The sequence below is a fragment of the Strigops habroptila genome, chromosome 1, assembly GCF_004027225.2.
Source record: "Strigops habroptila isolate Jane chromosome 1, bStrHab1.2.pri, whole genome shotgun sequence".
Taxonomy (NCBI): domain Eukaryota; kingdom Metazoa; phylum Chordata; class Aves; order Psittaciformes; family Psittacidae; genus Strigops; species Strigops habroptila.
Genome location: NC_044277.2, coordinates 112,515,743 through 112,542,290, shown reverse-complemented (window position 1 = coordinate 112,542,290; position 26,548 = coordinate 112,515,743). Strand labels below are relative to the sequence as shown.

Here is a 26,548-nt window from a genome sequence, read left to right as displayed (position 1 = left end):
TCAGGATAAGCACTACTGAGCAACAACTAAAACATAGTTGTGTTATTAGCATTGCTCTCAGACCAAAACCAAAACACAGCACTGCACCAGCTAATAGCAAGGAAAAAGAAAACAAACAAACAAACAAAAAAACCCACAACAAACCAAAAAACAAAAAACCCACCACAAAACTGTTAGATCTGAAACCAGGACACCTAGTAACTTAATTTTCATTTAAACAAGAGCTGAAGTCTTTCTACAGTTTTCTCTCACCACTCATGAGTTTTCAATATAGATTACTTTTCTTCATAACTGTTCTGCGGTCTACATTGTCTTTTCAATTCACTTGTTCCTAAGCACTTCTGGAACCAGCTTCAGGAACATTTGAGATACTACTCTTCAATCACGCTTCAATTAGAAGCGTAACATCTCTGCTGGATGTTCTTCAGATACATAGTTATACAAACTAGCTAGATCTTTTTCTGAAATATTTTATCTATTCCACAGCATTTAAAGTTAAAAGCTACGGATTTCTGGAAATACCATAGGCTCTCAGATCATGAAACCAAGAGTCAATTGCTCATTTACTTCTATTAATGTTGTACTTGCTGCCACACAAGATTTACTAGTTTCAAGAAGTACATTCTGCCCAAATAACTCATGAGAAGCAATTTTCGAGGAAAATTTGTAACACCAATATGTGATGATCTTCATATAAAAGCAAGAACTAAATCAGATAAGCTCCAAAACAGAGGCTATGCCTCATTCTGTAAGTAGCTATTAATACAATGGAGCTCAGATGTTTGTTTAGAACCACTCTGTTTAGAATTTCATGTGCTAACACACAAATACTAGACCCCCATCCCTTTATGCTGATATGCCTCAAGTAATAGTTCTCAATTATCTTTATGACTTATTGTAGCTGGATTAAAGCCAACTTAATTTGCTATTTAGTTCAAATCCAACTCAATCTATTTTCATTGAAAGCAACTTCACAGTCAAAATTTTCTGCATTGCAGAAGTCACAGAATGAAGTAGCCAAGACATTATTCCTCAAAACTAACTGCAGTTATACTGACTGAACTAACAACTGCTTCTGGTAAAACCTGATCTAGCAGATTTTTCAGACTTTTAATCTAATAGCTAATCAATAACTAAGTAGCTTTTAAAGCCAATAGTTATAGATTATATTGTTAGGTTTATGTATGTTACAAAATTTATCTAACACATCAGACCAACATAGGAGAATTCACAAACCTAATTCAACTCTTCAGTGATTCCAATACAAATTCTCTTACTGATATAACAAAACAGTCTAGCATACAGCTTCATTCATAAGTTTCACCTGTAAGTATTTTCTCACAAATATTATGAAAGCACTGTCTGTTAAGGTTGGTCCTTTCTAAGTGAAAGCCACTTAGGACACCAATTTTTGGACTGATGGAACAGTAATTGAGAAACATGCTCTTTCATATAGTTAGACACACAACTGTGAGTGAAGCTTCCTTTTTAATAGTCATCTTACTACATAGGATTGAACTAACAGCCTAGTGAAAGGAAAGACATGTACTGTTACATCATTATGGATTATGATATTAGGTACATCCTCACATACCAAGTGTCCCTAGTTGTGTGACTTTCCTACAAATTCCTGGTTTCCTTACATAATTAATAAATACCAGAACACATTTCTAGTGAAACTGTGTCATCCTCAAAAATATTAGAAAAGTCTACTGAAAGTTTTGGTTTTCAACACCTGTCTGTATAAGCATAAATAAAAATAGACTACAGTTTCTCAGGAACATTTTGTATTTAAAAAAAAAGAAATAAATAAATCTTTTTTCCTATAGAGCTTTCTTTATCACAGTAAGATCACATATATCATTTTGCGGCCTTGCATGAAAACCTCAGTTCAGCAAAGATAAGATCTTCTTTGACATCCGAATAGTTACATACATCCAGTTTTCATGGCCCTTGAGAGCATTTTTTTTCCTCTTAATCAGAAATTCCACAAATAATGCAAGAAATAACCAAGTGCAATATGTAAGACCTCTTGTTGTGAATAACTCGCATTAAAGGCCCTACAGAACATTTACTGAAGAGGAGCAGAAAGTCCCAAGTTGTCAAAGTTTCTTTTTTAGGTCACTCACCTTAGGTAACTCCCATTCTGATCGGGAACCATCAGCACTGTAGTAGTATGGTCTACCTTGTTCATCTGCGTGTTTTATCCACTGTAGAAAAAAAATGTATGATAGGAAATGTAATCAGCATGACAGTCATAATAGTAAATCTCTGACACTTTGGATTTAAAGTTAATTTTTAATTAAGTGCCATCCACTTCAGCAGCATCTAGTGCACAACCTCCATTAGCTAACCAAGGTTAGTTAGCAGTGACAGCAACACAGTTTTCAGCTTCCTGAATTGGTTTCACTAATATTTTTTCTCCATGATTCCTCAGAAAATAGTCCTGCAGTATCACCCAAGAGACTGTGATAAATAGGTATTTTTGAAGACGCCATATCTCACTCTTATAAGGAGGCACAATCTTTGCATTAGATCTGCATAAGGATTTTATGCATCAAATTACAGAATTACAAGAAGCTCAGCCAGCAACTGCTGATAATTTAAGACATAATTGCACTTCATGAACAACTCCATTTTTAATACATCAACAGGAACATCAAATGCAGTTCCTAAATAAATCATGAAAAAGGTATTATTTATGTAACCTCTATATGCAGCTCTCACAATAAGAGAGAGAAAAATATGAAAACTGTGACTAGTTATGCAGAAAGGGAATAACTGTAATGAGCAAACATCTACAAGAAGACTGCACAAAAACATGCACAGAAACACTCACAACAAGGCTCTTGGGTCAAGCAGATTTCACAAGACTGTCTTCCAATAAACTGTGATAGGAAACACTGTTTTCTATCAATCCCAGTGCAATTTTAAGAAAAAAAAAAAGTTCGCATGTTTGCTTTAACATAGGAAAGTGCTCTACAGATGTTTAGCAGTAGATAAAGCAGGATAAGATTCCAAAACTGACATAAAACTCAATTATTTAAAAACTTCAAAACAAACTTGCATATATCACCTGCAGAAGAGGTGGTGCTATAATACAATAAACTGTTTCAGTGATCACTTTTTGAAGTTAAAAAACAAAACTAAAATACAACTTTGGTCAAGAGTTACAAAAACAGACTGCTTACAAATATAAACAAATAGTCATTTATCCTATGCAGAACAGATTTTTATGCCATGCCCAGAATCACACTAAGCTGTCAGCAGCAATTAGATAATTAGAACAGAACATAAATTTGCTGATACAGCTGTAGTTCAATTAAGAAGTTTGCCTACATCTGAAAGCAGTACTGAAAATCTCTGGTAAAGTAAAGGACGAAACTGATAAAGCAGTATTATTTTCAGCTCGAAACCATCCTAACTGGAAGGCCTATGTAGACAAGAACAGCTTTTAAAAGACAATAAGAAAAACATTAAATTGATATGAAGTTCATTCCTGAAGTGTAACTAAGATGATGAAGGAGGGCAGGAATTAAGAAAAATTATACATAATATATTCTTTTAATATAATCTAATACCCAACTGAAAATAAGAAAACATTTTCTAAGTAGTAAAGAACATACATAAGAAAAAAAGTCAGTTCAGTTGCTAAAGTTTCATGCATATTTAAAAAAACCAAGAGGAGATACTGCTGAGGTATGCACTTCTGGAAAAGAAATCTGTATTTTTAACAGTGAATTAGTGGAAAAGATTTAGAACACATGACGAGAAGAAGGAAAAGGTACCTTTTCATTAGTATAGTCATTGGTATATAAGGTTTGACCATGTTCATCCAACTCTTCTGACCAACCCTTTGGAGGAGAACCATACTGACTATCTGACTGGCTGTAACAAGAACTGTGGTCGTTTTCTTCTGATGAAAGATGCTACAAGTAGTCAGAAACATACAAGGCAATTTTGAGAATGAAAGTGCTTTAAAATATGAAAGATCAAAGGTTATTTGACTAGAAAGAGAATAGTAATAAATTCAGGGAGTTCACATTTTTATACCTTACATCAGAGAGCAAGAGTAGTATTTTTATAGTACAGAAATATTTGACAATTGCTGGGCAACTCAAAGTATTTTCAGAATAACTGGTTTATACTGATATAATTTTTAATTCTACTATACCGGATTTCAGCTACTCAATTTTAAACTCTGATCTAAATTTTACTCCCACAAATTTACATTACTGAATGAAGAGACTTAGCTTTAGTAATCTGGATTGCCTCACAAATCTTGGGAGACGTGCTACCTTGGTTTTCTGCCAACATCATAACTTTTATAGTGAAACCCTTTTCTTCCCTTCCCAAATAGTACCTGGAAACACAATAATCATTAAGAACAACTTGAAACTCCAGTTGCACCTTTGTAGATCCCAGTATTTCATGGTATTTGTACAACAGTTTTTGTACAACAGGGGCTGTAGTGATAGGACAAGGGGTAATGGTCTTAAACAGGGGAAGTTCAGGTTAGATGTAAGGAAGAAGTTCTTTACCGTGAGGGTGGTGAGGCACTGGAACAGGTTGCCCAAGGAAGTGGTAAATGCTCCATCCCTGGCAGTGTTCAAGGCCAGGCTGGACAAGGCCTTCGGCAACACGGTCTAGTGTGAGGCATCCCTGCCCATGGCAGGGAGTTGGAACTAGATGATCTTAAGGTTCTTTCCAACTCAAACCATTCTATGATTGTATGAATGTCTCCTGAAATAGTAGGAGTTTCCACTCACTCTCCTTCTAACTCTGATGCATGTCACAACAAGCAATGCAAAAGCAAGGCTTTCTACCAGGCACAGCTAGCTGAAGTTTAAGATTATTTTCTGAAGGTAGAAGTGAATTGTAAGGAACAAGTCTGATGTGTAAAGTAGAAAAGATTTTGCATAGACACGTCAATTTGTTTCCTTGCAACCTTGTTCATCTCCTTGCTAATAATGTAGTATTATTCAAAGCATCCATTCCATGCACCAAAGAGAAAGAAAAGCACACAAAAAAAAGAAAATAAAATAAAATTAAAAAAAAAAAAAAAAAATCAATCTCCCTGCATTCATCTCCCAAAACAATATCTATGCCACAGTCTCCTGAGGAATTCTGTGCAGATTGGCTTTCACACTATCTTGGATCCTCAGCTGGTAGGAGGCATAGCATTTCAGAGGGAACACATCCTGCTATTCAGAAATCACAACAGTTAAATATTGACTAAGGTTCAATAACACAAGCATAAGGGTTTTGAGGATAACTATAAAGCAAGAAAAAGGCAGAATTTCCATTTTAAACAAGAAGGAAAAAACCCTTCTCTTGAAAAACTTACATCCTACCAAAAATATATCCAGATATCCAAAACTCACCAGTTTTTGAAAGTCGGTAGGTTTGAAGACTACATGTTTGGTGACATTTCCAAATTATAATTACATAGGTTTTTGGGTGTTACTTTTCTGAGTACCTTACAACCTGTGTGACACAAACTCTCTACACTGACACTAGCCAGCTTACCAAGTAGAGCAAAACCTATGGGAAATTTTCAGGTCATTAATAAAGTAACACAAAAAGATTTAAGTGTCCTCTACAGCCTACAGAATGCAAGCATGTAAACTATGGATTAAACAATGCTACCTCTCTTGTATGTGGGGTAAAATGAAATTCTGAAGTGCTTTCCCACCCCCATTTGAAGGGAATAAGCATAACGCAGACTACTGTGTAAAATTCAACAATATGTATATAATAAATTAAATCTGTTTTTACTAAGTAGTAAGACATATTTGCTCTAAGTCTTCATAATCAGACAAAATTTGGTATGTCCTATATTTTACAGTATCTTGGGCTCAGATTTCAACCTTCACTCTAAGTATTTTTGTTTAAGTACTCAGAGGTCATAAATGAAAAGATGAACATTAACAGTGGAGTGTGATGTACACTCCCAAAGGCAGAAGAGAAAAGGGAGACAGGGAGAAGCAGCCTCAAAATCAACACAACTGCTGGACAGTGGATTGACATGACCTTGCAACATGTATCTCCCAGGACTCAAGCTCTGACAACACAGTCAGAGAAGACACAAATTACTTAAGGAACTTGTGCTACTGGAAATATAAACCTGTGTCCTGTTAAAAACTAATCAAAACATGCACCATCCATTGGTCTTACAAAGACTGAAAACTTCATAGATACAATTGTCTGAAGGCAAATCTGTGATACCTCAAACATAACAAATTAACAGAAGAACTGAGCTAAAATAAGTTATGGGCAATTAGAAAAGTAATCAAGCTTTCTGAACATGCAACCACGAAGTGAAGTCATGGTATAGATGTATGAGTTTGGAGGGATCATTTGCAGATGAGGAAGGAGAAAGATCTACTGGAAGTCCTTCCATGAAAAGGACGAAGAATGATGACAACAGAAATCCAGTTACACTTATTACAAGGAGAGTAACTACTCAGGAAAGCAATCACCTTATCCAGACTAAAAACAAGAGTCTTATCCAGCAAAAGGACAGCCAGTGATAAATTAACAGACCATTGTCAAAGATACCAAAGTAACAGCCACAAACATTTCACCAGTTTACCTGTTGCTGCCACCAGCCTGTGGCAAGAAAATTTGGCTGTTTAAATGCTTGCAGACGTCAGGGCTGCTATGAAGGGCACTGCCAAAGGCAATGAAAGGGTCCCTTTTTCCTTTCTTCCTGTTTCTGGCACTACCATCCCAGAGGTAGACTCCTACAACAGAGCTTCCAGCAATCTAAAATCTTTGAGCACTCCACAATTAAATTTTAAAACTAAATACTGTAATAGGCTCAGGAGGAAATCCACCTAAACTATTCATATTTGAAAAGGGTATATAAAAGTGAAACATGTAGAAGATTTCTTCATAAATGTTTACTTTTTCTTTCAATCAGAAAACTGATTAACCTAAGTACTGTTTAAACACAAGAGCACAATTTTAAGCATATTTAAATAACAATATCTATCTCCCAACTATTCCTTTACTTTATCTGAACCACTGTAGTTCAGATAAAACACACACCAATGCCTGGCTCTCCCTAGCAATTGGCTGCACAGAATATATCTGCACCTCAAATACTAGCCCAAATCTGCTTTTAAGGTAAATAACTCCATGGTACGCTTCAACTCTCTTAAGCAAGGTCTGTGGCAAAGCCTTGCCAAAAGGTTTTGCAAAAGATTTGCATAATGGAAAAAAAATAAAAAATCCATTGATATACCTACAGAACATGTCCATAGCCTGAATGTAGTACAGTCAAAAGCTCCTATGGCCAATTGCCAAAAGCTGGGGTAGATATGCTCCCTCCATCAGCATTTGCTACCCTGGGACTAGACACTTGGCTAGGCAGAGCTTCTAGCATGGTAATTTTAATGATCTTGTCTTCTGTTCTCTAGGGTGTCATTCACAGAATGAAGAGAGGCATTTTCTCAGAGTTAACACAATTTGACAACAAAATATTGCTCCTTTAACTGCCCTTTCTCCCAGTTTGTTCTACATCTATCCAAGGCAGAAACCATTGACAAGTAAGTAAATTCAAATCTCTTAAGCAAATGGTCAAATAAAAAGCTGCAACAAGCTATCCAACTAAACTTGCTTTTTATATTCATTATTATTCCACCTTTTTAATAATTCATTAAATAACATTTCAGTTTGAACACTCACATTTAAAAAAAAAGTTTTAAAATCATCATAGGACATATTATTAATAGTACATATAAATCTAAGTACAAAAATAAAAATCTATTTAAATTTGATAGAAGCTTCAATTATGTCCGTTTTTTTTTCATGTGGGAGAAAAATGCTGTCAAACTCTATTAAGTCCGGTTTTGACTCCAGAACTCTGGAGTTCTCTACATCCATCTTGATCTCTAAATCCATCTTAATTCCCCTCTACAAAAATACTTTCCTCTAAGAAAAACATCTCATTTATATTTACTGCCACAGCAATAACCCAGCAGTAACAAACACCCGTATATCCTTTGCCTTTGTTTTACCATGTATTCAACTGATATTGATCAAAATAAATAATCCCCCTTGCCTTTTTCAACGCATCCCCATAAATCCTGCTCCTAGAAGCACTGTCACATTTCCCCTTCTCCCCCCAAAATGTGCCAAATGCACTGGGAAAGAGAACACACTCCCTGTCAGAGAAGTTACAATGGTTGTCTTATTCTATTGTCATTTATAGTCCTATTAAGTTTCAAAATATTAGTTTTCCTTAGTTTTCCTTTACCTTTAAAAGAAAAGCTGCAGTACCTGTTTACTACTTACTTACTGCTCTCATACACAGTTCATGTACACATTCTTGTACACAAAAGCAATTAAAGAGCTAAATTGTTTACTACTTCATACCAAGACACATGACCAAAAAGACAAATGAAGACATTCCTTGACACCTCAAAACTCAGTGATACCAAATTCCACAGCAAAACAGCATTCACGTGCATTACAATCTCATTGCTTGTGGTCTCAGAACAACTACCTCATGATCTGCATGGCTCTGGGTATCCCCTTTATTAATGCTTGCATCTCGGCCCCACCGTGGAGGTTTCCAGGTTCGTTCCTGTGATCCTCTGTTGTAGTAATAACAGCGTCCTGTCGTATCTTTATGGGTTTCCCATTCCCCATTTATTTGGACTGGAGCACTTGTAGGTAGTGGTGGAAGTGCAGACTGAGATATTTTCAGTTCTTGTAAATTAGCATAAACTGGTGAATCAGGCCTCCCTTGGTTTGGTGGAGTAGTTGGCTATTGAGAGAAAAAATGTATTGTTAAAGAGCAAACAAATTTTAGAATGCTCCCTTACAAAACAGAATATATTACAGTAGTAAAACAAACCAACAAACTCCCTTTTTTGTTGTTAGGTACAAAAGCACAAAGGACAGCCGCAAGATGCTGGGGTGTGAAAACATTAGATTGTTAACTGTAAGGTAGATATCACAAGATATATTTATTTATTACTGAAACAATTTTTCAGCATCTCTCCAGATGACAGCTGATTATTATGTCTTACAGTGGACTTGAAATACACTGGAATCATCTAAAAATAATTATATGCTTGCCTTGTTGAAAAACTTCAGCTTTACAGTGCAAGTATTGCTCAGGAACTGTAAACAATGTGATCTTGCTCAAGACATAGCATTTCTGAGATGCCACTTCTTAGGCAAAGATGGTTCCCCAACCTTTCCCCCTCACTGCTAGTACAGATGTGGAATGTAAAGCAGCACTTTTACCTTCTCAGCAAGATCTAAGCAGACAGTTCAGCTGGAAAGATGAACAGTGTTGTGACTAACCCTGGAAAACACCTGGATGGTTTACTTGTAAGCCTTTCCAAACAGATGCTTATTTAAAAATATTTTAGGCAATAGCACTCAGTGTTCTGATTACCACTCCTCTAACAGAACTGGATAATCTTACTCACCTAATTTTATCCATATACATGCACCCAAGTAGAACAACAAATAACTAGAAGAAAACCAAAACACCAATGACAATTTCTCATTAATAAATAGTTTGCTAACATGGAGGCTGGCAGAAAGCATAGTTAAAAGTCCATGGCCCTCACTGAAACCATGAGTACTTTCAAATAAGCCACTAAAATGTTTAGGAGAGAAATACATTTTCAGACGTTCAATTTTAGAAGTATAATATACACATATAAAACACACCATGCAGAATACAAGAGATTGTGAAAGCGGCTTGTTATTAAACCAAATTGAATAATTTCCTGGTAATGGACTGCCATCTCTATTTTAGGCCATATTATTTAGGCGCTCTAAAGGAAGTAACTGTAATTTATACCATCCCTTCCCCCTGCTTAGTCTTAATTCAGCAGCTTTGCTGCAGGCAAGTCCTTGTGCCTCTTGTTGCATCTTTCACAAGAAAAAAAATAACATATTGCATTACATAAAAGATCTTTTATAATGTACTTTTAAACATTAAAATCAAAAGCTGCTAATCTAGGCCACATCTATTCATAAATTAGACCAGGGTTTGCTCAGGCAAGGCAGCATACCGTACCACACGATCAGATATAAACTGATTGCACCAGAGCTAGAACCAAATATGGGCAATATCCCCAACCAAAAGGGGAAACAGCTAGAGGGGAACTTAATGAGATTAAAACAGGCACAGACTTGTTTTCTGTGCCTTTGAAAGAGAAAACACAGCTTACTAGATATAGCAAGTACAGTATGTTTAAGGCAAACCACAAGGGGAAAAAAAAAAAAAAGTTGCAGCACCGACAAAATCATAGAGCCAAAACCAATTAGTATCCTCCACTACCTAATTTGAAGAAATAAAAATCTGTTACAAAATTTGATGAACAGTAGAAGACTATTTTTCTACTACCCAAGTATTCTCTCTCCCCTCCCCCCCCCCCCCCCCCCCCTTGTTTTTTTGATGAGGGTAGAATGGCTGCCCTTGAGAGAATGCTACTATGAACAAAACATGACTTCACTGTCTTCGGGGACGAATATCAATTTCCCAGGATGCAGGGAGAGTAACTTTGAGGTCTCCTCATTCAGGAGCACAGTTTCTGCCTTGGTTTCCTGATCACAGAATCATAAAAAGGTTAGAGTTGGAAGGGACCTTAAAGATCACCTGGTTCTAACCCCCCTGCAACAGGCAGGGACACCTTCCGCTAGACCAGGTTACTCCAAGCCCTATCCAACCTGGCCTTGAACACTGACAGGATTAGGGCAGCTACAATTTCTTGGGGCAGCCCGTTCCAGTGTCTCACCACCCTCACAGTGAAGAATTTCTTCTTAATATCTAATCTAAATCTACCCCCTTTCAGTTTAAAGCCATTCCCCCTTGTCCTATCAGCCTGCAGAGCTGCATTTCCCACATAAATCGTCCTACCATTAAACCACTGGGCTTGTTATTTGAATCTACAACATACACCTGCACTGGGGAATGCACAAGCCCCAGGTTCTTCCTCTATTTCAAGGAAGTAGCAAAAGCAGCTCCATCAAGCGCCTGGCTGCTGTGGCAGGAAACTGGTGGCTTGCATAACACTCATGTCCTCCTCAAGCTGCTCTTCCCCACAAGACAGTAAGAATGCTTTGCTGTCTGGCCTGTATCTGCCAATTGCTTTTTTAAAGACAGACAATGAAGTGCCATTATTAAAATCTGTGTATTAATAAAAGTGTTTTCCAAATAGAAAGCCTATGAAAAAGAACACTCAATACAGTTCTTAGAACATTTTCCTCAAGCAACACATTGGAATATGGCTCAGAAGTTTCACACTGAGGTTTTCAACACCTTCAGCATTACAACCAGAACAACTCCAGATAAAACTGCAGGACATCTATGTGCTAAGCCAATACTGGAAGCCCACAGCCAAGATACTGCCACATAACTCAGGCAGCATACTAGTTAAGTTTAAAACAGTAACATGTAATGAGGGGTTTTCTTCTGAATGCTTAGTACTTCCAAACTCAATATACTGATTTCTGGTTTTCAAGGGAAAGCCAGAACTTTTCTCCTGAACAGCAAACAAGACAGCTCAGTGTCCTGCCAACCAAGCCTCCAGATACTCAATCCCTGTTGCTCTCTCTTCTGACAGACTTTTCAGGGAGAATTACAATACATCCGAAAGTCACCTGTAGGTTACTGCTTTCAGCAAAGCATAAAAAAAATGCAAAGCCATTAATCTATCTACAACACCCAGCTTAGCTCATAAGTACGTCTTTAAGGGATACAACTTTCTTATCAGGAGCTGTGTTAAATAACCACACGGCACACAGTAATACTTCCTCATACCTCAAGCCACGCAACTGGGTTATGTTGTTGTGTCTATAATAATACTCAGTTCAACAGCACCCAACCTCATTAAGGCTCATTTTGTGAAGAATTTCTCATTTATGGATGAGGAAAACAGCTTTTAGAAAGCTCAAAGTTTCCTGAAATTAACTTCAGTGTACTTTCTACATCACTGTTGGCAGGAAGGTTAATGGTTTCCCCCCCAGCCCGAGAAGGAGAGCCCTGCAGAGGGAGGTCCCATCAGATGTGCTTGTAGAGCCCCCAGGCCCTGCAATGCCTAGCTGTTTCATTTCAAATGACCATTTCAGGTTCAAGACTTCGTTCTGCAAAAACTTTTAATAGTTTCAAGCCAAAAAGCATATTAACTATATTCCTTTCATTTACCAAACCCATTACTCATTACCAAGGTATAAATCTGAGTACATAAAGCATTATCTATATCAAAGTAGTTTCTGACCACTTCAATGGCTGTTTTCCCAAAACCAGACACATGCAGTTAAGGGAAACTTAAATATATGCTGATCACTAAACAGCTTTGTACACACATAGGGACTTCTGGCTAAAACTTCACTCCCCGAGTTTTGTTTTTGCACTAACAAGCTCTGAATGCTCATAAACATGGAAATAAATCTACCAAAAGAGACTCCTTGCCTTCTCACTATCAGAATCACAAGAACACGTCCTTCAACATGCCCATGCATGCGCACACAAAATGCCTTATACACAAAACATTTCAACATTCATTTGCTATTTGATATGCTTTTCAGAGTTTTTCATGTTGCTTTCTCCTGCTAAGAACAGTGAAGGACTCTTACTAGAAGAGTGAAAAACTAGAAAGCAGAAATACTTCTATGGTGTTACAACTTGAATGAAAATTGTACAGGCATTAAGGATTATGACAACTTTATTAACATAAGGACCTCTTTCTGAGCTCAATAATGCTCTGTATTAACACTTTAGAAATCTGCCATATTTCAGTTCAGTCTCACAGAAAAGTCCGCTAGCACTAAATCCTTGCAAATTGACCAGGAAGAGAGTTTCATGCAGGCAGGGCAAAGTTTCCAACATTCTTCAAATAGGAACTGTACACACAGCTTTTTCAGAAGCTAGTTTTTACACTGGCACAGTAGGAAGCAGATACGTGCCTTTAAATAAAACAGCCTGTTAATCATTCATGAATGAACAGTCAACATTTTCAACAAAGGCTGCAAATAGTCTATCAGGCCTCTGAACACTTGAGCTCAGTGCAATGAAAAGCAAACTTAGTATACTTCACAAGGTACTTTTCATCACCAAAATGCACATCAACTTCTCAGAGGATACCTTAAATTTCACTGTTACCTTACACAAATGGCTTTTTTCAGATGGCAGTATTTGTTTAAGCATTCAAAACCAAAGCAAACTTTAAAAAGGTTCAGCACACTGAACTGCAGTTCTGGGAGAAACAAAGACCACAGATCTCCTCCCTATCCACCACCTAAAAACGCTTTTGGTTTATTTTCATGCAGTGAGAACATACTGCCTTGAGGATGCCAGCAATTAAAAAAGACAGAAAACAAAGTTTCCTTGAAACTGGCAATTACTTTTTTCCTTTTACAGCACTTAAATCCAAGACAAAAAATTCTGTTTAAAGAACAACTGCAGTGCCAGCCTGCAAAACTTGACCTACCACACAACATTATCCCTCCTTTACAAAGAAATCGCTTTAGTTGTTGTGCCTCTATTTGCAGCTTTTCTTAGTGTAATGAATTTGAAATTAAAAGCTTCCATTTCAGCAGCAGCACTTGAATTGCTGAAACTAGCTACTAAAAATGGGGAAAAAAAAAAAGAAAAAAAAAAAGAAAAAAGCAAATCTCATCTTAATACTCTTTTATGTACAAGCAACAGATTGTCCAAATTCATGTGAAGGAACAGAATTACTCTGAAGGAAAACAAGGGAATACTGGCTCTTTGCAGAAGCAAACCAAAGAAAGGCAAACCAGGCACATCCCACAGCATCCTGAAACAGGGAATGAAGCATCCCGGTTCCCTCAACAACCAAGCTTCTTGCCAAGGAATTGCCACTGTCCTTTTAGGAAGGCCTGGGACTTCAATACCAGCTTTATTCAACAGGAATGATATAAAAGAAATCTCAAAAACTCTACAGTTTCATTTTCGCAAAGTGACAGCTTCAACTGGAATAATTAGCTCATCCCCTCCTTCCTCTTTCTGCTGCTGGCTTATGTTTTTACAAACATGTTCTGAACTCTACTTTCTTTCTAACATATTCAGGCACATTTAAAATATTCTGTAATATCCAAAAACCCATGAGAGGGATTTTTCAGCAAGTCCCCTACTACCTCAGAGGTGAAGACAGCAAACTAAATTAACAAGCCAAATTGAAATGGGAACACAAACAATGTTTTATGCACTAACCTTTTCCAACTTTAACTGGATAATTCACTACCTAAGCCTAAGGAGTACATAAAAAAAAAAGACAGTAAATATTATTAAACTGTTAATAGTTGATTATAAATGTCAGACAAGCCATAAATATTATTTAACTGCACTGAAGTTCTCATGTTCAGTTGTTTTACAATTATAAAGTGAGAATCATAGAATCATAGAATAGTAAGGGTTGGAAAGGACCTTAAGATCATCTAGTTCCAACCCCCTTGCCATGGGCAGGGACACCTTGCCCTAAACCATGTGGTCCAAGGCTCTGTCCAACCTGGCCTTGAACACCGGGAGGGATGGAGCATCCACAACCTCCCTGGGCAACCCATTCCAGTGCCTCACCACCCTCACTGTAAAGAACTTCTTCCTTATATCTAATCTAAACGTCCCTTGTTTCAGTTTGAACCCATTACTCCTTGTCCTACCACTACAGTCCCTAAGGAAGAGTCCCTCCCCAGCATCCTTGTAGACCCCCTTCAGATACTGGAAGGCTGCTATGAGGTCTCCATGCAGCCTTCTCTTCTCCAGGCTGAACAGCCCCAACTTTCTCAGCCTGTCTTCATACGAGAGGTGCTCCAGACGGCTTATCATCCTCGTGGCCCTCCTCTGGACTCGCTCCAACAGCTCCATGTCCTTCTTATGTTGAGGACACCAGAACTGTACACAGTACTCCAAGTGAGGTCTCACAAGAGCAGAGTAGAGGGGCAGGATCACCTCCTTCGACCTGCTGGTCACGCTTCTTTTGATGCAGCCCAAGATACGGTTGGCTTTCTGGGCTGCAAGCGCACACTGAAGCCGGCTCATGTTAAGCTTCTCGTCAACCAACACCCCCAAGTCCTTCTCTGCAGGGCTGCTCTGAATCTCTTCTCCGCCCAACCTGTAGCAGTGCCTGGGATTGCCCCGACCCAGGTGTAGAACTAAAAATAAATGGCATTGCGAAGCAATGCAGAATTAAAATCATCCTGTACAAATCATTCAAATACGGCTTTGTAAAGGCTATTCACCAGTTAAATATTTTAAATGCCTCATTTAAAAATTAAGCAGATACATTCAAGGTAGCTTTTTCAAATGGCTAGCTACTAACTTTCTGTTATATTGAAAACAGTAAAATTAAGCATCTGATCTAGTTTGCTAGTTCTGTCTTTAGTCAATTTTGCATTTTACTTAGACTGCATTACAGGCTGAGCTATTACTTCTATTTCTGGACACATTTACATATAATTCATTTTAATATAAATACATCTATTAATACTTTGTTTTATGAAACAAAGAGTCTTAGTACATAGGACATCATGTTCTGCCAGAATGCGCTTGTGTTATTTCAGCCATTTAAGTTCCCTTCTGCTTTAGCTCTCCTGTAACACGGGCAAAAAATAAAATTCCCAGAGTTGCCAAAAATATAAATGTTTATCTGGTGATATTGTAAACCCTATCAATTAAAAAAAAAAATAAAATTAAAAAAAGAAGCTAGATGTGTAGCAAAAAGCCTCTGAAACTAAATACATTCCCTATTCTTGGCAGCCCAAAAGAAGTTACTTTAATTATTTTCATACTCATCAAGACAGTGATTTACTAAATGACACTACAAAAATCCTGCAGCATAGAAAGCCAAGAGGTGGCTTCTCTGATCACATTCACAAGCTCTTATGAACAGAAGTGGAAAGCGGCTTGTGACAGCAGGGCTCTCTGTTACGCCTTTGCCTGCTGCAGAGGGGAGCAGCTGCCTGGGTCTCTGAGGAGCAGAGATCATCCATCATAAGAGACCGATCAAACAAAACTGATGGAAAACCTTTTTTCCCCCGTACAGGCTACAGATTTCCCATTCACACTTCCGCAGTGCTCATAACCATCTCAGTGAGTAAAACTATTACATATGAATTTAGGCAGTTTATAGCAAGAAAAGAAAGTATATGATTGATTGAAGGATTGCAACAGTGATGTCAAATATTTTAAAAAGTGGAAATAAGATCTTACAATGGGATCCTTTGTAAAACATGCACAAAGATGACAGTGTTTACCGTACTTGTACTTTGCTACTTGCACAATCTAGTTTCTCCCTTCCATAAAAAAGCTTTTGTCCAAGGATATAGACAAAGCTGCTTTTCCTATAGTAGAAAATCTAAATACCGTATGAAACACTTCACTTCATACATGCTCACACAGCAAGCTTACTTCAATAAGGTAAAAGTGGCCAAATCTAACAATATTGAAAAGTCAGCCAGTAAATATCCTTCACTCCTTTTTAGTCCTGTCCACTTCACCACAAAAAACACTGATACATTCAACATACAGAAATTTAGCCAATATCTTGAACAATGTGGACATGTCATGGAGTAGTAGATTTACACATCTATATTTTTCTCCACCTTCATGGAAGTGGTATGAAGTTGATTCTGTAATAAAGGTTGTTTCAACAATACTAGTAGAAACACCAAGTTTATTCTGTATTTTAGTTTAACTGTTGTCAATTCTTGACCTCTGGGGAACCCACAGTACCTGTTCAAATGCAGATTTATGAAGAATAAAGCTGTTGGGAATAATTTGTGATGTCTCTCAGCGATTATTTTCTATAAAAAACTAAGTACACTAAGAAAACATCAGAAAAACCTAGGCTGCTTTCTCCAGTAGGAAACTGTCCTGTAACATGCCAACAATTACTGCTTTTCAGAAGAGCAGTATCACAAAAGCACAAGTCATTTTAGAAGTGTTACAGCAGAATAACCAATATAGGAGGGCTGGAGAGCCCTCGCTTAATAACCCATTCGCTATTTTAATGTATAGCTATACATGTCATTTGCCTCAGAAAGGACAAAGTTTTTAAGACAGATTATTAGCATCTTCATGGAACACTTCTATGCTCTCACCATTACAGTACCATAGCACATCTAAAACCTAGCTCCTATGAAACGTAAGTAGGGGGCAGAACGGTATTATCTGAACTCCTAATAACTTAAGGGTCAAGAAGAAGTTTCCATTAGTATAAGTCACTTCAAACTGAACAGCAATTTTTCCTACACTTTACACTTTCAGAAGTACAGATCCCATAGCATTTAAAGCATACTTGGTGAGAGTCCAGTGCTTACACAAAGCAGTGTAAATCTGGGCAACCATGGAAAGTGCAGATGGGAAAGTAAACATCACTTCTGATAAGATTGCCAAGTTACTCAAAAGTTACTAAAGTTGTATTACTGGGCAAGCTCAAAAGCCTAAAAAAACCCAGCTTGAGCACCATTTGATCAAACAGAATGTAATCTAACTACTACCATGCAAGTTACCAAAAAATGATACTCAGTAGAACAGAAATTGTAATATTCTAGTCTTTGAAAGAGAAGGAAAAATGCAGAGCCATTAAGAATTTAAAAACTATATATGTGCATATTAGTGGCTCACTTTACAAATATTAAGTTGGAGGGGATAAATAGAGAAAAGAACAATTTGCAAGAGAAAGTTCCAAAACACAGCAGTCATCGAATCTGCATTCTGTCAGAAAGGCTATTTAATTCCAAACACTCGACAAGAAAATGCAGACCTCCCACACCATTTACAGCTGTTGTCCTTTTAGTCTGCTGTAAAAGCAAATTTCACTTGTGTGAAACTCTGCTTCACTAAATGTTGCTTGCGGCAGCAATTCTGCAAGCATTTGTTATGCTAGTATTTCTTTGTTAGGTGACAGAATAATTCCAAAATATCTTCTTGAGCCTATGAACTGCAGCACTTGAAAGATTTTAACAACACATACAGCTGCAGAACGTCACCAATATTCTAACAGTATGAGCAATGCTAAAGCATCATCACACTTACTGGTATACTGGAAATATATTATGGGAATAAATAAAGGTGGCAAACTCCTGTGAATAACACAGCTAAGTGGCCTAGGAAGAAACCACGGTATAGTATGAAATCAGATATTAGAATAATTTCTGTTGGCTTGCCTTACTAATTTATTAGCAAGCATATATACTGCTGTGCAACCGGTAGGGTCTATCCTTTCCTGAACACCCACCCAGGCAGCTGCTCCCCTCCACATCTGCTTCTCAGAGCTTTCCCCGTGTTTATTACTTGTAACTACTATTCCCAAGGTACTGCGCTATTCATGTGCCCCAAATCTTTAGTGGGCAGTTCCCTTGATTAGAATGTCCCACTTGGGAATAAACAGGCAACCCCTTCAGAAAACAGCCAGTGTAGCTTTTGACATAACCTTCCATAAACATTATATTAAAAACCTGAGAAATGAGTCTCAATACTGCCCAGTTTATAAACTGAAAGCAATATCTGAAAAGCACATTCTAGGGATCCTGACTGGCCACACAACTCAAAATACGTGATTTGACGAACCACATTTTACATAGTGTCATGCTAGCTCTATACCTCTACAAATCAAGAATCAAATTATATATCCAAAGTCTAGAAAAAATTATTACTAAATCTGTCCATCAAATAATTTATCCATATGTTAACACAAAACAGACCTAAGGTAAGGAAACACAAATGTCAAGACGCAAATGTTCTTAAGTCTGATTGTTTCCATATTTCAAATTTCAGAAACATTTTTCAATAGCTATCCTTTTTAACACATCAGAATTAAAAAAAAAAAAATTAAAAAAAAATATCTCTTTTGCTCTTTTTTCCTTTTGGAAAAACTGATTTGCTCATCTTAGCAGAAAGGAAAACCTAAAGTAATTTGCCATATTAAACGAGTTAGTTACCCTAACTCCCCATGCACATAAGCAAAGAATTTCCTTTGTGCAGAAAGGCAAAGTTACACTGACACTTCTGCTTACACCAGAAGTTCAGCAAATGCTTTAGCTAATTCATTCGTATCACCAAATTAATAAAGCACACAGTTCAAAGGACTCAGCCAACACTCACAATGTTTAGAAAACAAGAACCACCACAAATTTATTTATTTCAGAAAATAAAAGACTACTGATACAGTTTTAAGATGTAACTAAGCTGGTCTGCTGGCCACCCACTACCAACAGGAGCAACCCCATCTTCCATCTCCTCCCCCCCGCTGATGCTGTATGACCCTGCAGCAGCTAATGGGAAAAACTAGAAGGTCAGTAAATTAACCCCACTGAGACTGTAAAACAGAAAACAAACAACAACAACAAACCCCACCATATTTAGACCCTTTAGGTGTTTGCAGGTCATTGCAAGGTCAGTCAGAGATGCCTTTAAAGTGTTTGACTTAAGAGAGCCGGACCTCAAGATCTGTTAGCTCTTAAGGAGGTTTAGCTACTTCATTAAACCCTGTAGGTGGCTAGTAGGAAGGAATTATCTTCAAACATAGAATCATAGAGTGGTTAAGTTGGAAAATCTAAAACAGAATCGAGAAAATAGGGAACTCAGCTAGAAGGCTTAAGTGCAGGTTAGTCAAGAACTTTCAATGGCACTTTTGGTATTCTTGCTTCTGCCCCTGTGCAGTGAGAAACAACCACATTGGGATTCCTCTCTGGTTTTATTACTCTCACAAGGTTTTATATAGCTGCACACATTTGTAACCCTCATCCTGAAAGGCAGCACATTCACATCTGAAGTTAGAAACAAATGGAGCAAGCTATTAAAAATGTACAGTCAGAAGTTGTTTTATCGTACTAGTATGAATGAATACCTGGAATGTTCAACTTAAGTCTTTTTTTTCCCCTAGAAAAATCAAGAGCCTATAAAAACAATTAATATAGTACCACAGTGATCCCAGCATTAAAGAACATACCTAAAGTAGAAGAGGCCTCATGCCATCAAAGGAAGAAACAAGGATCCAAAGTAGCTCAGACAAAGAATAACAAAGATTTTTAAGCTGATTAAGGACAGCTCTTCCTGTCACCTCAGAGTACAGAACACAGTAGTAGTATGAATAAGAAGAATGAAGGCAGAAATACAGTTCTGCTCACCAGCTTAAGTCCTCCACTTGGGGGGGGGGGCGGGCGGAATCTCTGAAGAAAGTGGTTTTGTTAGTATTTTGAGAAAAACTATTTTAACAGAAAATATCACATACGCAGTACTTCATACATGCAGCATAAAATAAAGTATTTTTCTCGCAGCCACCCAAACAAGCCCGTCCAACCACAGGAAAAAGGGTATCATACTGATGACTCATGTGCCTACAAGATTAAACCTGATGATAAGCTTTACTTGTTACTACTATCTCAGGCAACAGGTAAACCAAGGTACTTGCACATACTAGGGTGTGAATTGCCCACCGACCAGTGAGGCATTCACCCATTCTGGCAATGCTGAAGGTCTTCCACCAGTCTGCGTGGACAAGCACAACAAAATGCCTATCACACTGCCATCTAATAAACTACCTCACAGAATTAGACAGCAAAGGGATTCTCTCACCACAGCTATCATCAAATGAGATGGAATGGAATGGAAAGTGTAGTGAAGCAAAGAACTAATATATAGTCTTAACGATGCCAGACTGCTATGTCTGTCAATTTTTGTTTTATTTTTCTTCAAGAAGTACAGGAACAGTACATTGTTCAGAGTGCTTATAGTCAGTCACTTCTTGCAAAATTAAAAAAAAAAAAGTTACTAATACTAATTTTTAAATAGAAAAACCTGGGTCAGGTATGATGGGAATATCTTAATCAATTTAAGCAAGAAAAGATGCTATATTTTCCTCTCCTCTGCAAACCTTCAGGGTATATCAATACCTAAAATAAGTTACAGCCCAGAAGAGTCATAAAACATTCAGAAATGCACCAGGAACAAAAGAGGAGAAACACCAACACCCCACTACTAAGGATAAAAAAGGCAGCTGAGGACGATTTTCTTCAGCCTGTAGCAAAAATTACATGGATAAAGAAGTTTCCACCAGATCTAGTCATGCTTCTGATTTCAGACATTCCCACAGATATGAGTTTTGGAGAATCAAGCATCTCGGATTTCAGAAAAATAAGGATGTGCCCCCATTCATTCACAGTCACGTCAACCCCATAGTGGCTCCTGTCCTGTTCACTTATATGGTTAGCCCAAAGTTTTAGTAAGATGCAAACCAAACCACACAGGAAGAGCATACACAGTGCTATACTTTGTGGGATTAATACCTGCCCCGAAAAATTTATACAAGTTCAACAATGGACAAACCCACTTCTGTGTTTAGAGATAACCACAAAAGCAATGAAATCATCTCTATACTAAGCAGCTTTGCAGCACAGAATTTAAGTCATCCAAAACAATATCCTGAAATGAGCCGAACAACTGGAAAGTCTTCCTTGACAGTGAATTATCACTTCACAGCCCTCAGAAATGGAGTGGGCAGGTCAATTCCCAGCTATAACTTGTAGGGAAAAAAAAAAAACCAACCCACAAAATGTTACAAGTTGGAACGCAAACCCCACACATTTAATGAAGAACAGTTTTACTGAGACCTGTGGCCATTTCCCCTGGTCTGCTTTCACAGCTGCAGCACCGACAGGAAACTTCAAGTCACTTCTCTTGCCTGAGAAGTTGCAAATAAGCAAATGACGAAACAAGTTGCGCTTTGTAATACAAAGTAGAGGTCTTGCAAACTAAGTGTACTGGGCATAGGGGCTTTTGCTCAGCACTAAACTTCTGAGTAACTGCAGTGTAATCTAAGCTTCAATATTTATCTGTTTGAAAGCAGTTAGTTGCAACTGTTGCAGTTCAAATATAACCTCAATGTGGCCATTAGGATAAAAAAAGAAGTTCTGTAGATTGCATGCTACCATCACTGATAGAGAACCACAAAACAGCACCAGTGCATACAGCCTCTAGTATATCTATCATATCTTAAATAAAAGAACTGATGAAGGAACTATGGAAGTGTCACATGCTCTAGAAACTTACTTTTAAGTGTATGCTAGGATATTCAAATGATAATCTGTTCCTCAGCAACAGACTAAGCCTATCCCCAGAAGCTTGGCACAGCCACCCACCCTCAACAGCCAAAACTAAATCTGAGCATCTTCCCCCCTCCAACAATCTTCCTTAAATGTAACAGCTACAGGTGTCACACAAAAAATTATTGTACTATGTTTGCTGTTATGTGTTACAAAAGAAGTGTCAGAACAGGTTACAATTGTCTCTTATGCCATACATGAACTACTAAGCAATTCAAATAAAATAAATAAATAAATAAAACCAAATCTAACCTTAATATTCAACTGAAGACAAAGGATTCAACTATATGACAAAGGGAAAAAATAAATAAAAAACCCACTGAAAGTAACTCCCCTGCCAGGCTTGTATGACTACTGTTGGATAGGCAGCCATATAGATTAGTGATCAAGCACCATCAGAAACAAGAGATTACAGGCCCACTCCGTAGAAAAACTACCCGATTTTAAATAAGAAATTAGGTGTTTCAAGAATTAGCATCTCATCAACTTCTCAGTTACCAAATCAAAATACATATTTTATTTTCTAACTCCTCCAATCTGCTTAATAGGAAGCAGCTTCACTTCAGCACTTCCAACTGTACAGTGGTAGGAAAACTGAAACAAAGGAATGTTAAACAGTACAGCATGTCAGCCAAGCTCCCCATAACACAGTTCACGATATTGGTTGGTTTTTTTTTTTAAGCACCCATTTTAGGCAGGTATGTTGAGGTGAAAACATTTATGGATTGGATTGATAATTATAGATTGGACTGACAGATAACATGGTACACAGGTATATTTCCTCTGTTTCACTATACTTTTTCTACAAGTTTTAGTATATATCAGACTACAAAGTCACGACAATTACCCCTGACTGCTGCAGCCAACTCCTTTGATAACTAAAAAAGAAAAGAAAATAAACTTTTCCTGCTACGGAACATTTGACATCCTAAGTTGAAAATTCTCAATTAAAGGCTTAGAAAGATCTGTTCGACATAAAATGCTGTGTTTGCTGTAGAAGCCAACTGTGTAAGTAACAGCGCCCACACACACAAACTATCTTATTTCAGCTTTCTGTGATGATTTCATTCTTTCAGACAAGCATCAACAACAAATCGTAATTACATGTTTAACAGAAATCCTCCTGTTTGTTTGCAGGTCCTTCTCAAACATAGTTTTCCTAGGATGAAAGACCTCTTATATGAGGAGTTAAAACAAAAAGGTACAGCCTGCCACAAATAAGGGGGGAGATCAAGTATTTTGGTATTTCAAGCACAGGCTCCATCTCCAAAAGCCTGCTGTCACAGTTCCAGACAGGGTCTGCTAAAGATGCACTGAACGTAAAGATGGCATCTGGTCCTCCCACATATGGTACTACATTCAAACTAGAGCCACTCTGACTACGAGCAGTGCTGCTGGATTAAGACTGTAAAAACCACTCTCAAAGTCAGGCTCCAGAAGTGAGATAAGGCTCTTAGATGTAAGAGAGAAATGAGTGAACATGGCTGGAAATGAACCAGACCCTGCAATAAACATAGGAAGCTGCGTTCTCTAGATGCCTGCCCACCACACAGACTGCCCATGCTGTCTGTCTCGTACCAAGGTGGGAAGTGAGGAAACACAGTGACCCTTCCCAGTTCTCCCATGATTGTAAGACATTCACAGATTATTAAAAGATGTAAAATAAACTGACATGCTTCAATTGGTTTTCTGCCATGCAACACCATTTTTCACTGCCGACAACCAAAAATTAAAATTGCTGCAATCCCTAGATGTCAGAGATCCATCCCGATTGATCAGTAAAATGAAGAAGTTATTTAACTGCCACTGAAAAAATTAAATTAATACTGCCTCTAAAGCAAAAGGCAGAGAGGAAAAAGAAAAAGACAGATTCAGGTCTGCCACCAGCCCTCTCTGAAACTTACTGCTGATGGTTGGAATGAAGGAGGCCACACTAACCCCCGTGCACTGTGTTCCTCAGACTACAAGCACATTCTAAAATACTGGGGTTAAGGGGTAATATAAGGGGAAATAAATAAATAAATAAATAAATATCACAACAGTTGTTAGGGTTTTTTTCTTTTTTGACTGAAGTTTTACATCGTCATCTGACAGATATGAGACTTCTACAAAATTAAGAGAGTGCATTAAAATGGACCAATTATATGGATACTTTTGTTGCCAGAAATCTATTTTAAATAATACATTAGAATTTAAAATTATAGCAAACGTTTTCCCATAAGAAAACTTTCATTAGGAAAATACACAGGTAAGTACCAGCATTTAGTACACAGGCATGCATTTATGCTACTCGTTATACAGTGTGAGGGAGTTTTGAAAATGCTGTCATACTTCATTAAGAGGAATGTTATGCTACTTAAAAATTACTAAAACATTCCAGGCTTTTTTGACAATCCTATGCAATAAAGCAAACCTATTAACAGTAGGTTATAGCTGAGACAGCAAGAATTTGCTAATAGTTTCATGCTGATTAAGCAACATGCAGTAAGCAGTGCCCTGAGCTCGCTATGGCCCTCCCCCATGCAGCTGAATTACAATTCCGTGCTCAGCACTCCGTGGATCAGCTGGAGCCACCAGCCTTTAGAGAACATTCTCATTCAAACTACAAGTATAATAAAGTACTGCAGCACTATCTGCCAAGCTATTGGGGAGGGGGAAAATACAAAAATGCTTTTAAGGACATGTAGACATTAAAAATCTCTATGCTGAAGTATACAGCAAAGCTCAGCACACAAATCTGTTCTTGAAAGCTGACAGAAAGCAGCTGTTCAGCTGCACAGAACAGGTTGACTGGAAGGTGAACTTTCTAGGAGTCTCCAAGAAAAAAAATATACTAGGGTAAAGGGTGTGTTATTTTTCTACTATGGTTATCAGTAAATGATGCACCTTTAGATGTCAGTTGCATTTGTTTGACTATTTAGCTAAAGCAGACCACCATGAACTAGTGACATTTAAAGCACTACTATTTCTGAAAAAACAATAATTTGCCATGAATAAAGCAAGCAGAAAAGCAAGTGTATTTAAAATTACTGTATACAAGAATACTTTGCCATCAATTTCTATGCTGTTTTCTAGAGACATTTCCATTGAGCTCCTCTAAAAAGGTGCAGGCATTGTAGGAGCTCCAGGTTCCAGGTCCCACATGGTCTGTAAAGTAACAGTGCTGAAAGCTGACCAGCCCACTGCCCAGAGAGCTTTCTGCAACACTGCTGTAAATAAATAGCTTATTCTGCTTGATGACTGTTCAGACACTGCTGTTCAGTCACATCTAGTACAATGGCTGTATTAAAAACATAACACTTACTGGAAAAAATTGAATACCTGCACAGGCTTTAGACTAATAACATTATTCAAAATGCTTTTGTCTTCACAAGAGCAGCAATTGAGTATGTAGGGTGATTAGCTACATCTTCTAAGTAACACTTAGTGGAAGTATTAAGAGCTGTGCTTTTTGGATTGCCATTGAAATGGGGGATTAGAGGATGGGCAAGAAATCTGGCACTGCGACAGTACAGCAATCATAACAAAACCTGCAACAAAGCCGCAAGGTACAACGAGCCTCACAGCCATCATTCCTCTCAGAAGGAATACAAGTCAAGAGTTACAGGAAGATATTAAACTGATAAACTCTGCTAAAACCACATGTGCGTACTTGACATTTTAGCACACAGAGTCATGTATATTGAGCAGAAACTGACGTTTTAGACCACCTTTTGCAAAAGGCAGCACAAAGCTTTTGGCCATGTTGGCATACCATAATAAAATGGATCTAGTCGCTGGAAGTTACAAATATCAACTAAAAAAAAAAAAAAGTCACTTGTCCTAAAGCATGCCTTTATTGAGATGCTTAGGGTAATAAATTAATATGAAAAGATCCTGCAGCTTGAAAAGGATTTGGAACAAGAAGCTGTTTGATATGTTTTGATAGATTGTTTCTGTGGGCTTCTTTCTCCATGTAAGCATCAAGCATCACCAGTACCATTTTCACATACATAAACATAATTTCAACTAACAAGTAATCTTTTAAATGGTTAAATTAAAATTATGTGTTAAGCTCTCATTTATTTGTTCATCATTAAAATAGATGATCTAGAATTTTGTTATTTTAACAACAAAAACTCATATTCACCTGGCAAGTTTCAAACAGAGTGGTGAACAGATTAGACTTTCCTATCTTCAAAAACCACCACTCCCTGTACTGGATTATCCTTTACTAAATCTGCATTCAGATCCAGTATTTTCTCACATGTTTACTGTGTAACACTGAATGTAATTAGTGGGTTCCATGACAGACAGCAAGATTTTGTACAAGGTGCAAGACAAAGTCACTCTACAACAACTTAGAGCAGAGACTGCAATTTAATTTTGACAGGACTCTTTGCTATTTCACAATACTGCACTTCTCTGACATCCTTGCTGTCTCCCAGTATGTTGGAATGGGATATTCACC

At 37.6% G+C, this 26,548-nt stretch overlaps 1 protein-coding gene across 10 annotated transcripts in view; it reads right to left on the bottom strand.

The window, feature by feature from the left end:
* Positions 1 to 26,548, bottom strand: part of ARHGAP12 (Rho GTPase activating protein 12) — a 77,983-nt gene that overhangs the window by 35,043 nt on the left and 16,392 nt on the right. For 7 of the 10 annotated variants that reach the window (XR_003991141.1, XM_030484216.1, XM_030484188.1 and 4 more), the window contains exons 3-5: positions 8,513 to 8,776; positions 3,789 to 3,929; positions 2,130 to 2,210 (exon numbers count right to left, since the gene is read on the bottom strand). Coding sequence is in view for 9 of the 10 variants with exons in the window: in XM_030484216.1 (XP_030340076.1) it covers positions 2,130 to 2,210; positions 3,789 to 3,929; positions 8,513 to 8,776 (486 nt within the window). In the remaining variant the exon portion in view is untranslated. The remainder of the gene's footprint in view (positions 1 to 2,129; positions 2,211 to 3,788; positions 3,930 to 8,512; positions 8,777 to 26,548) is intronic. The other 3 variants (XM_030484238.1, XM_030484231.1, XM_030484248.1) reach the window with 2 other exon arrangements.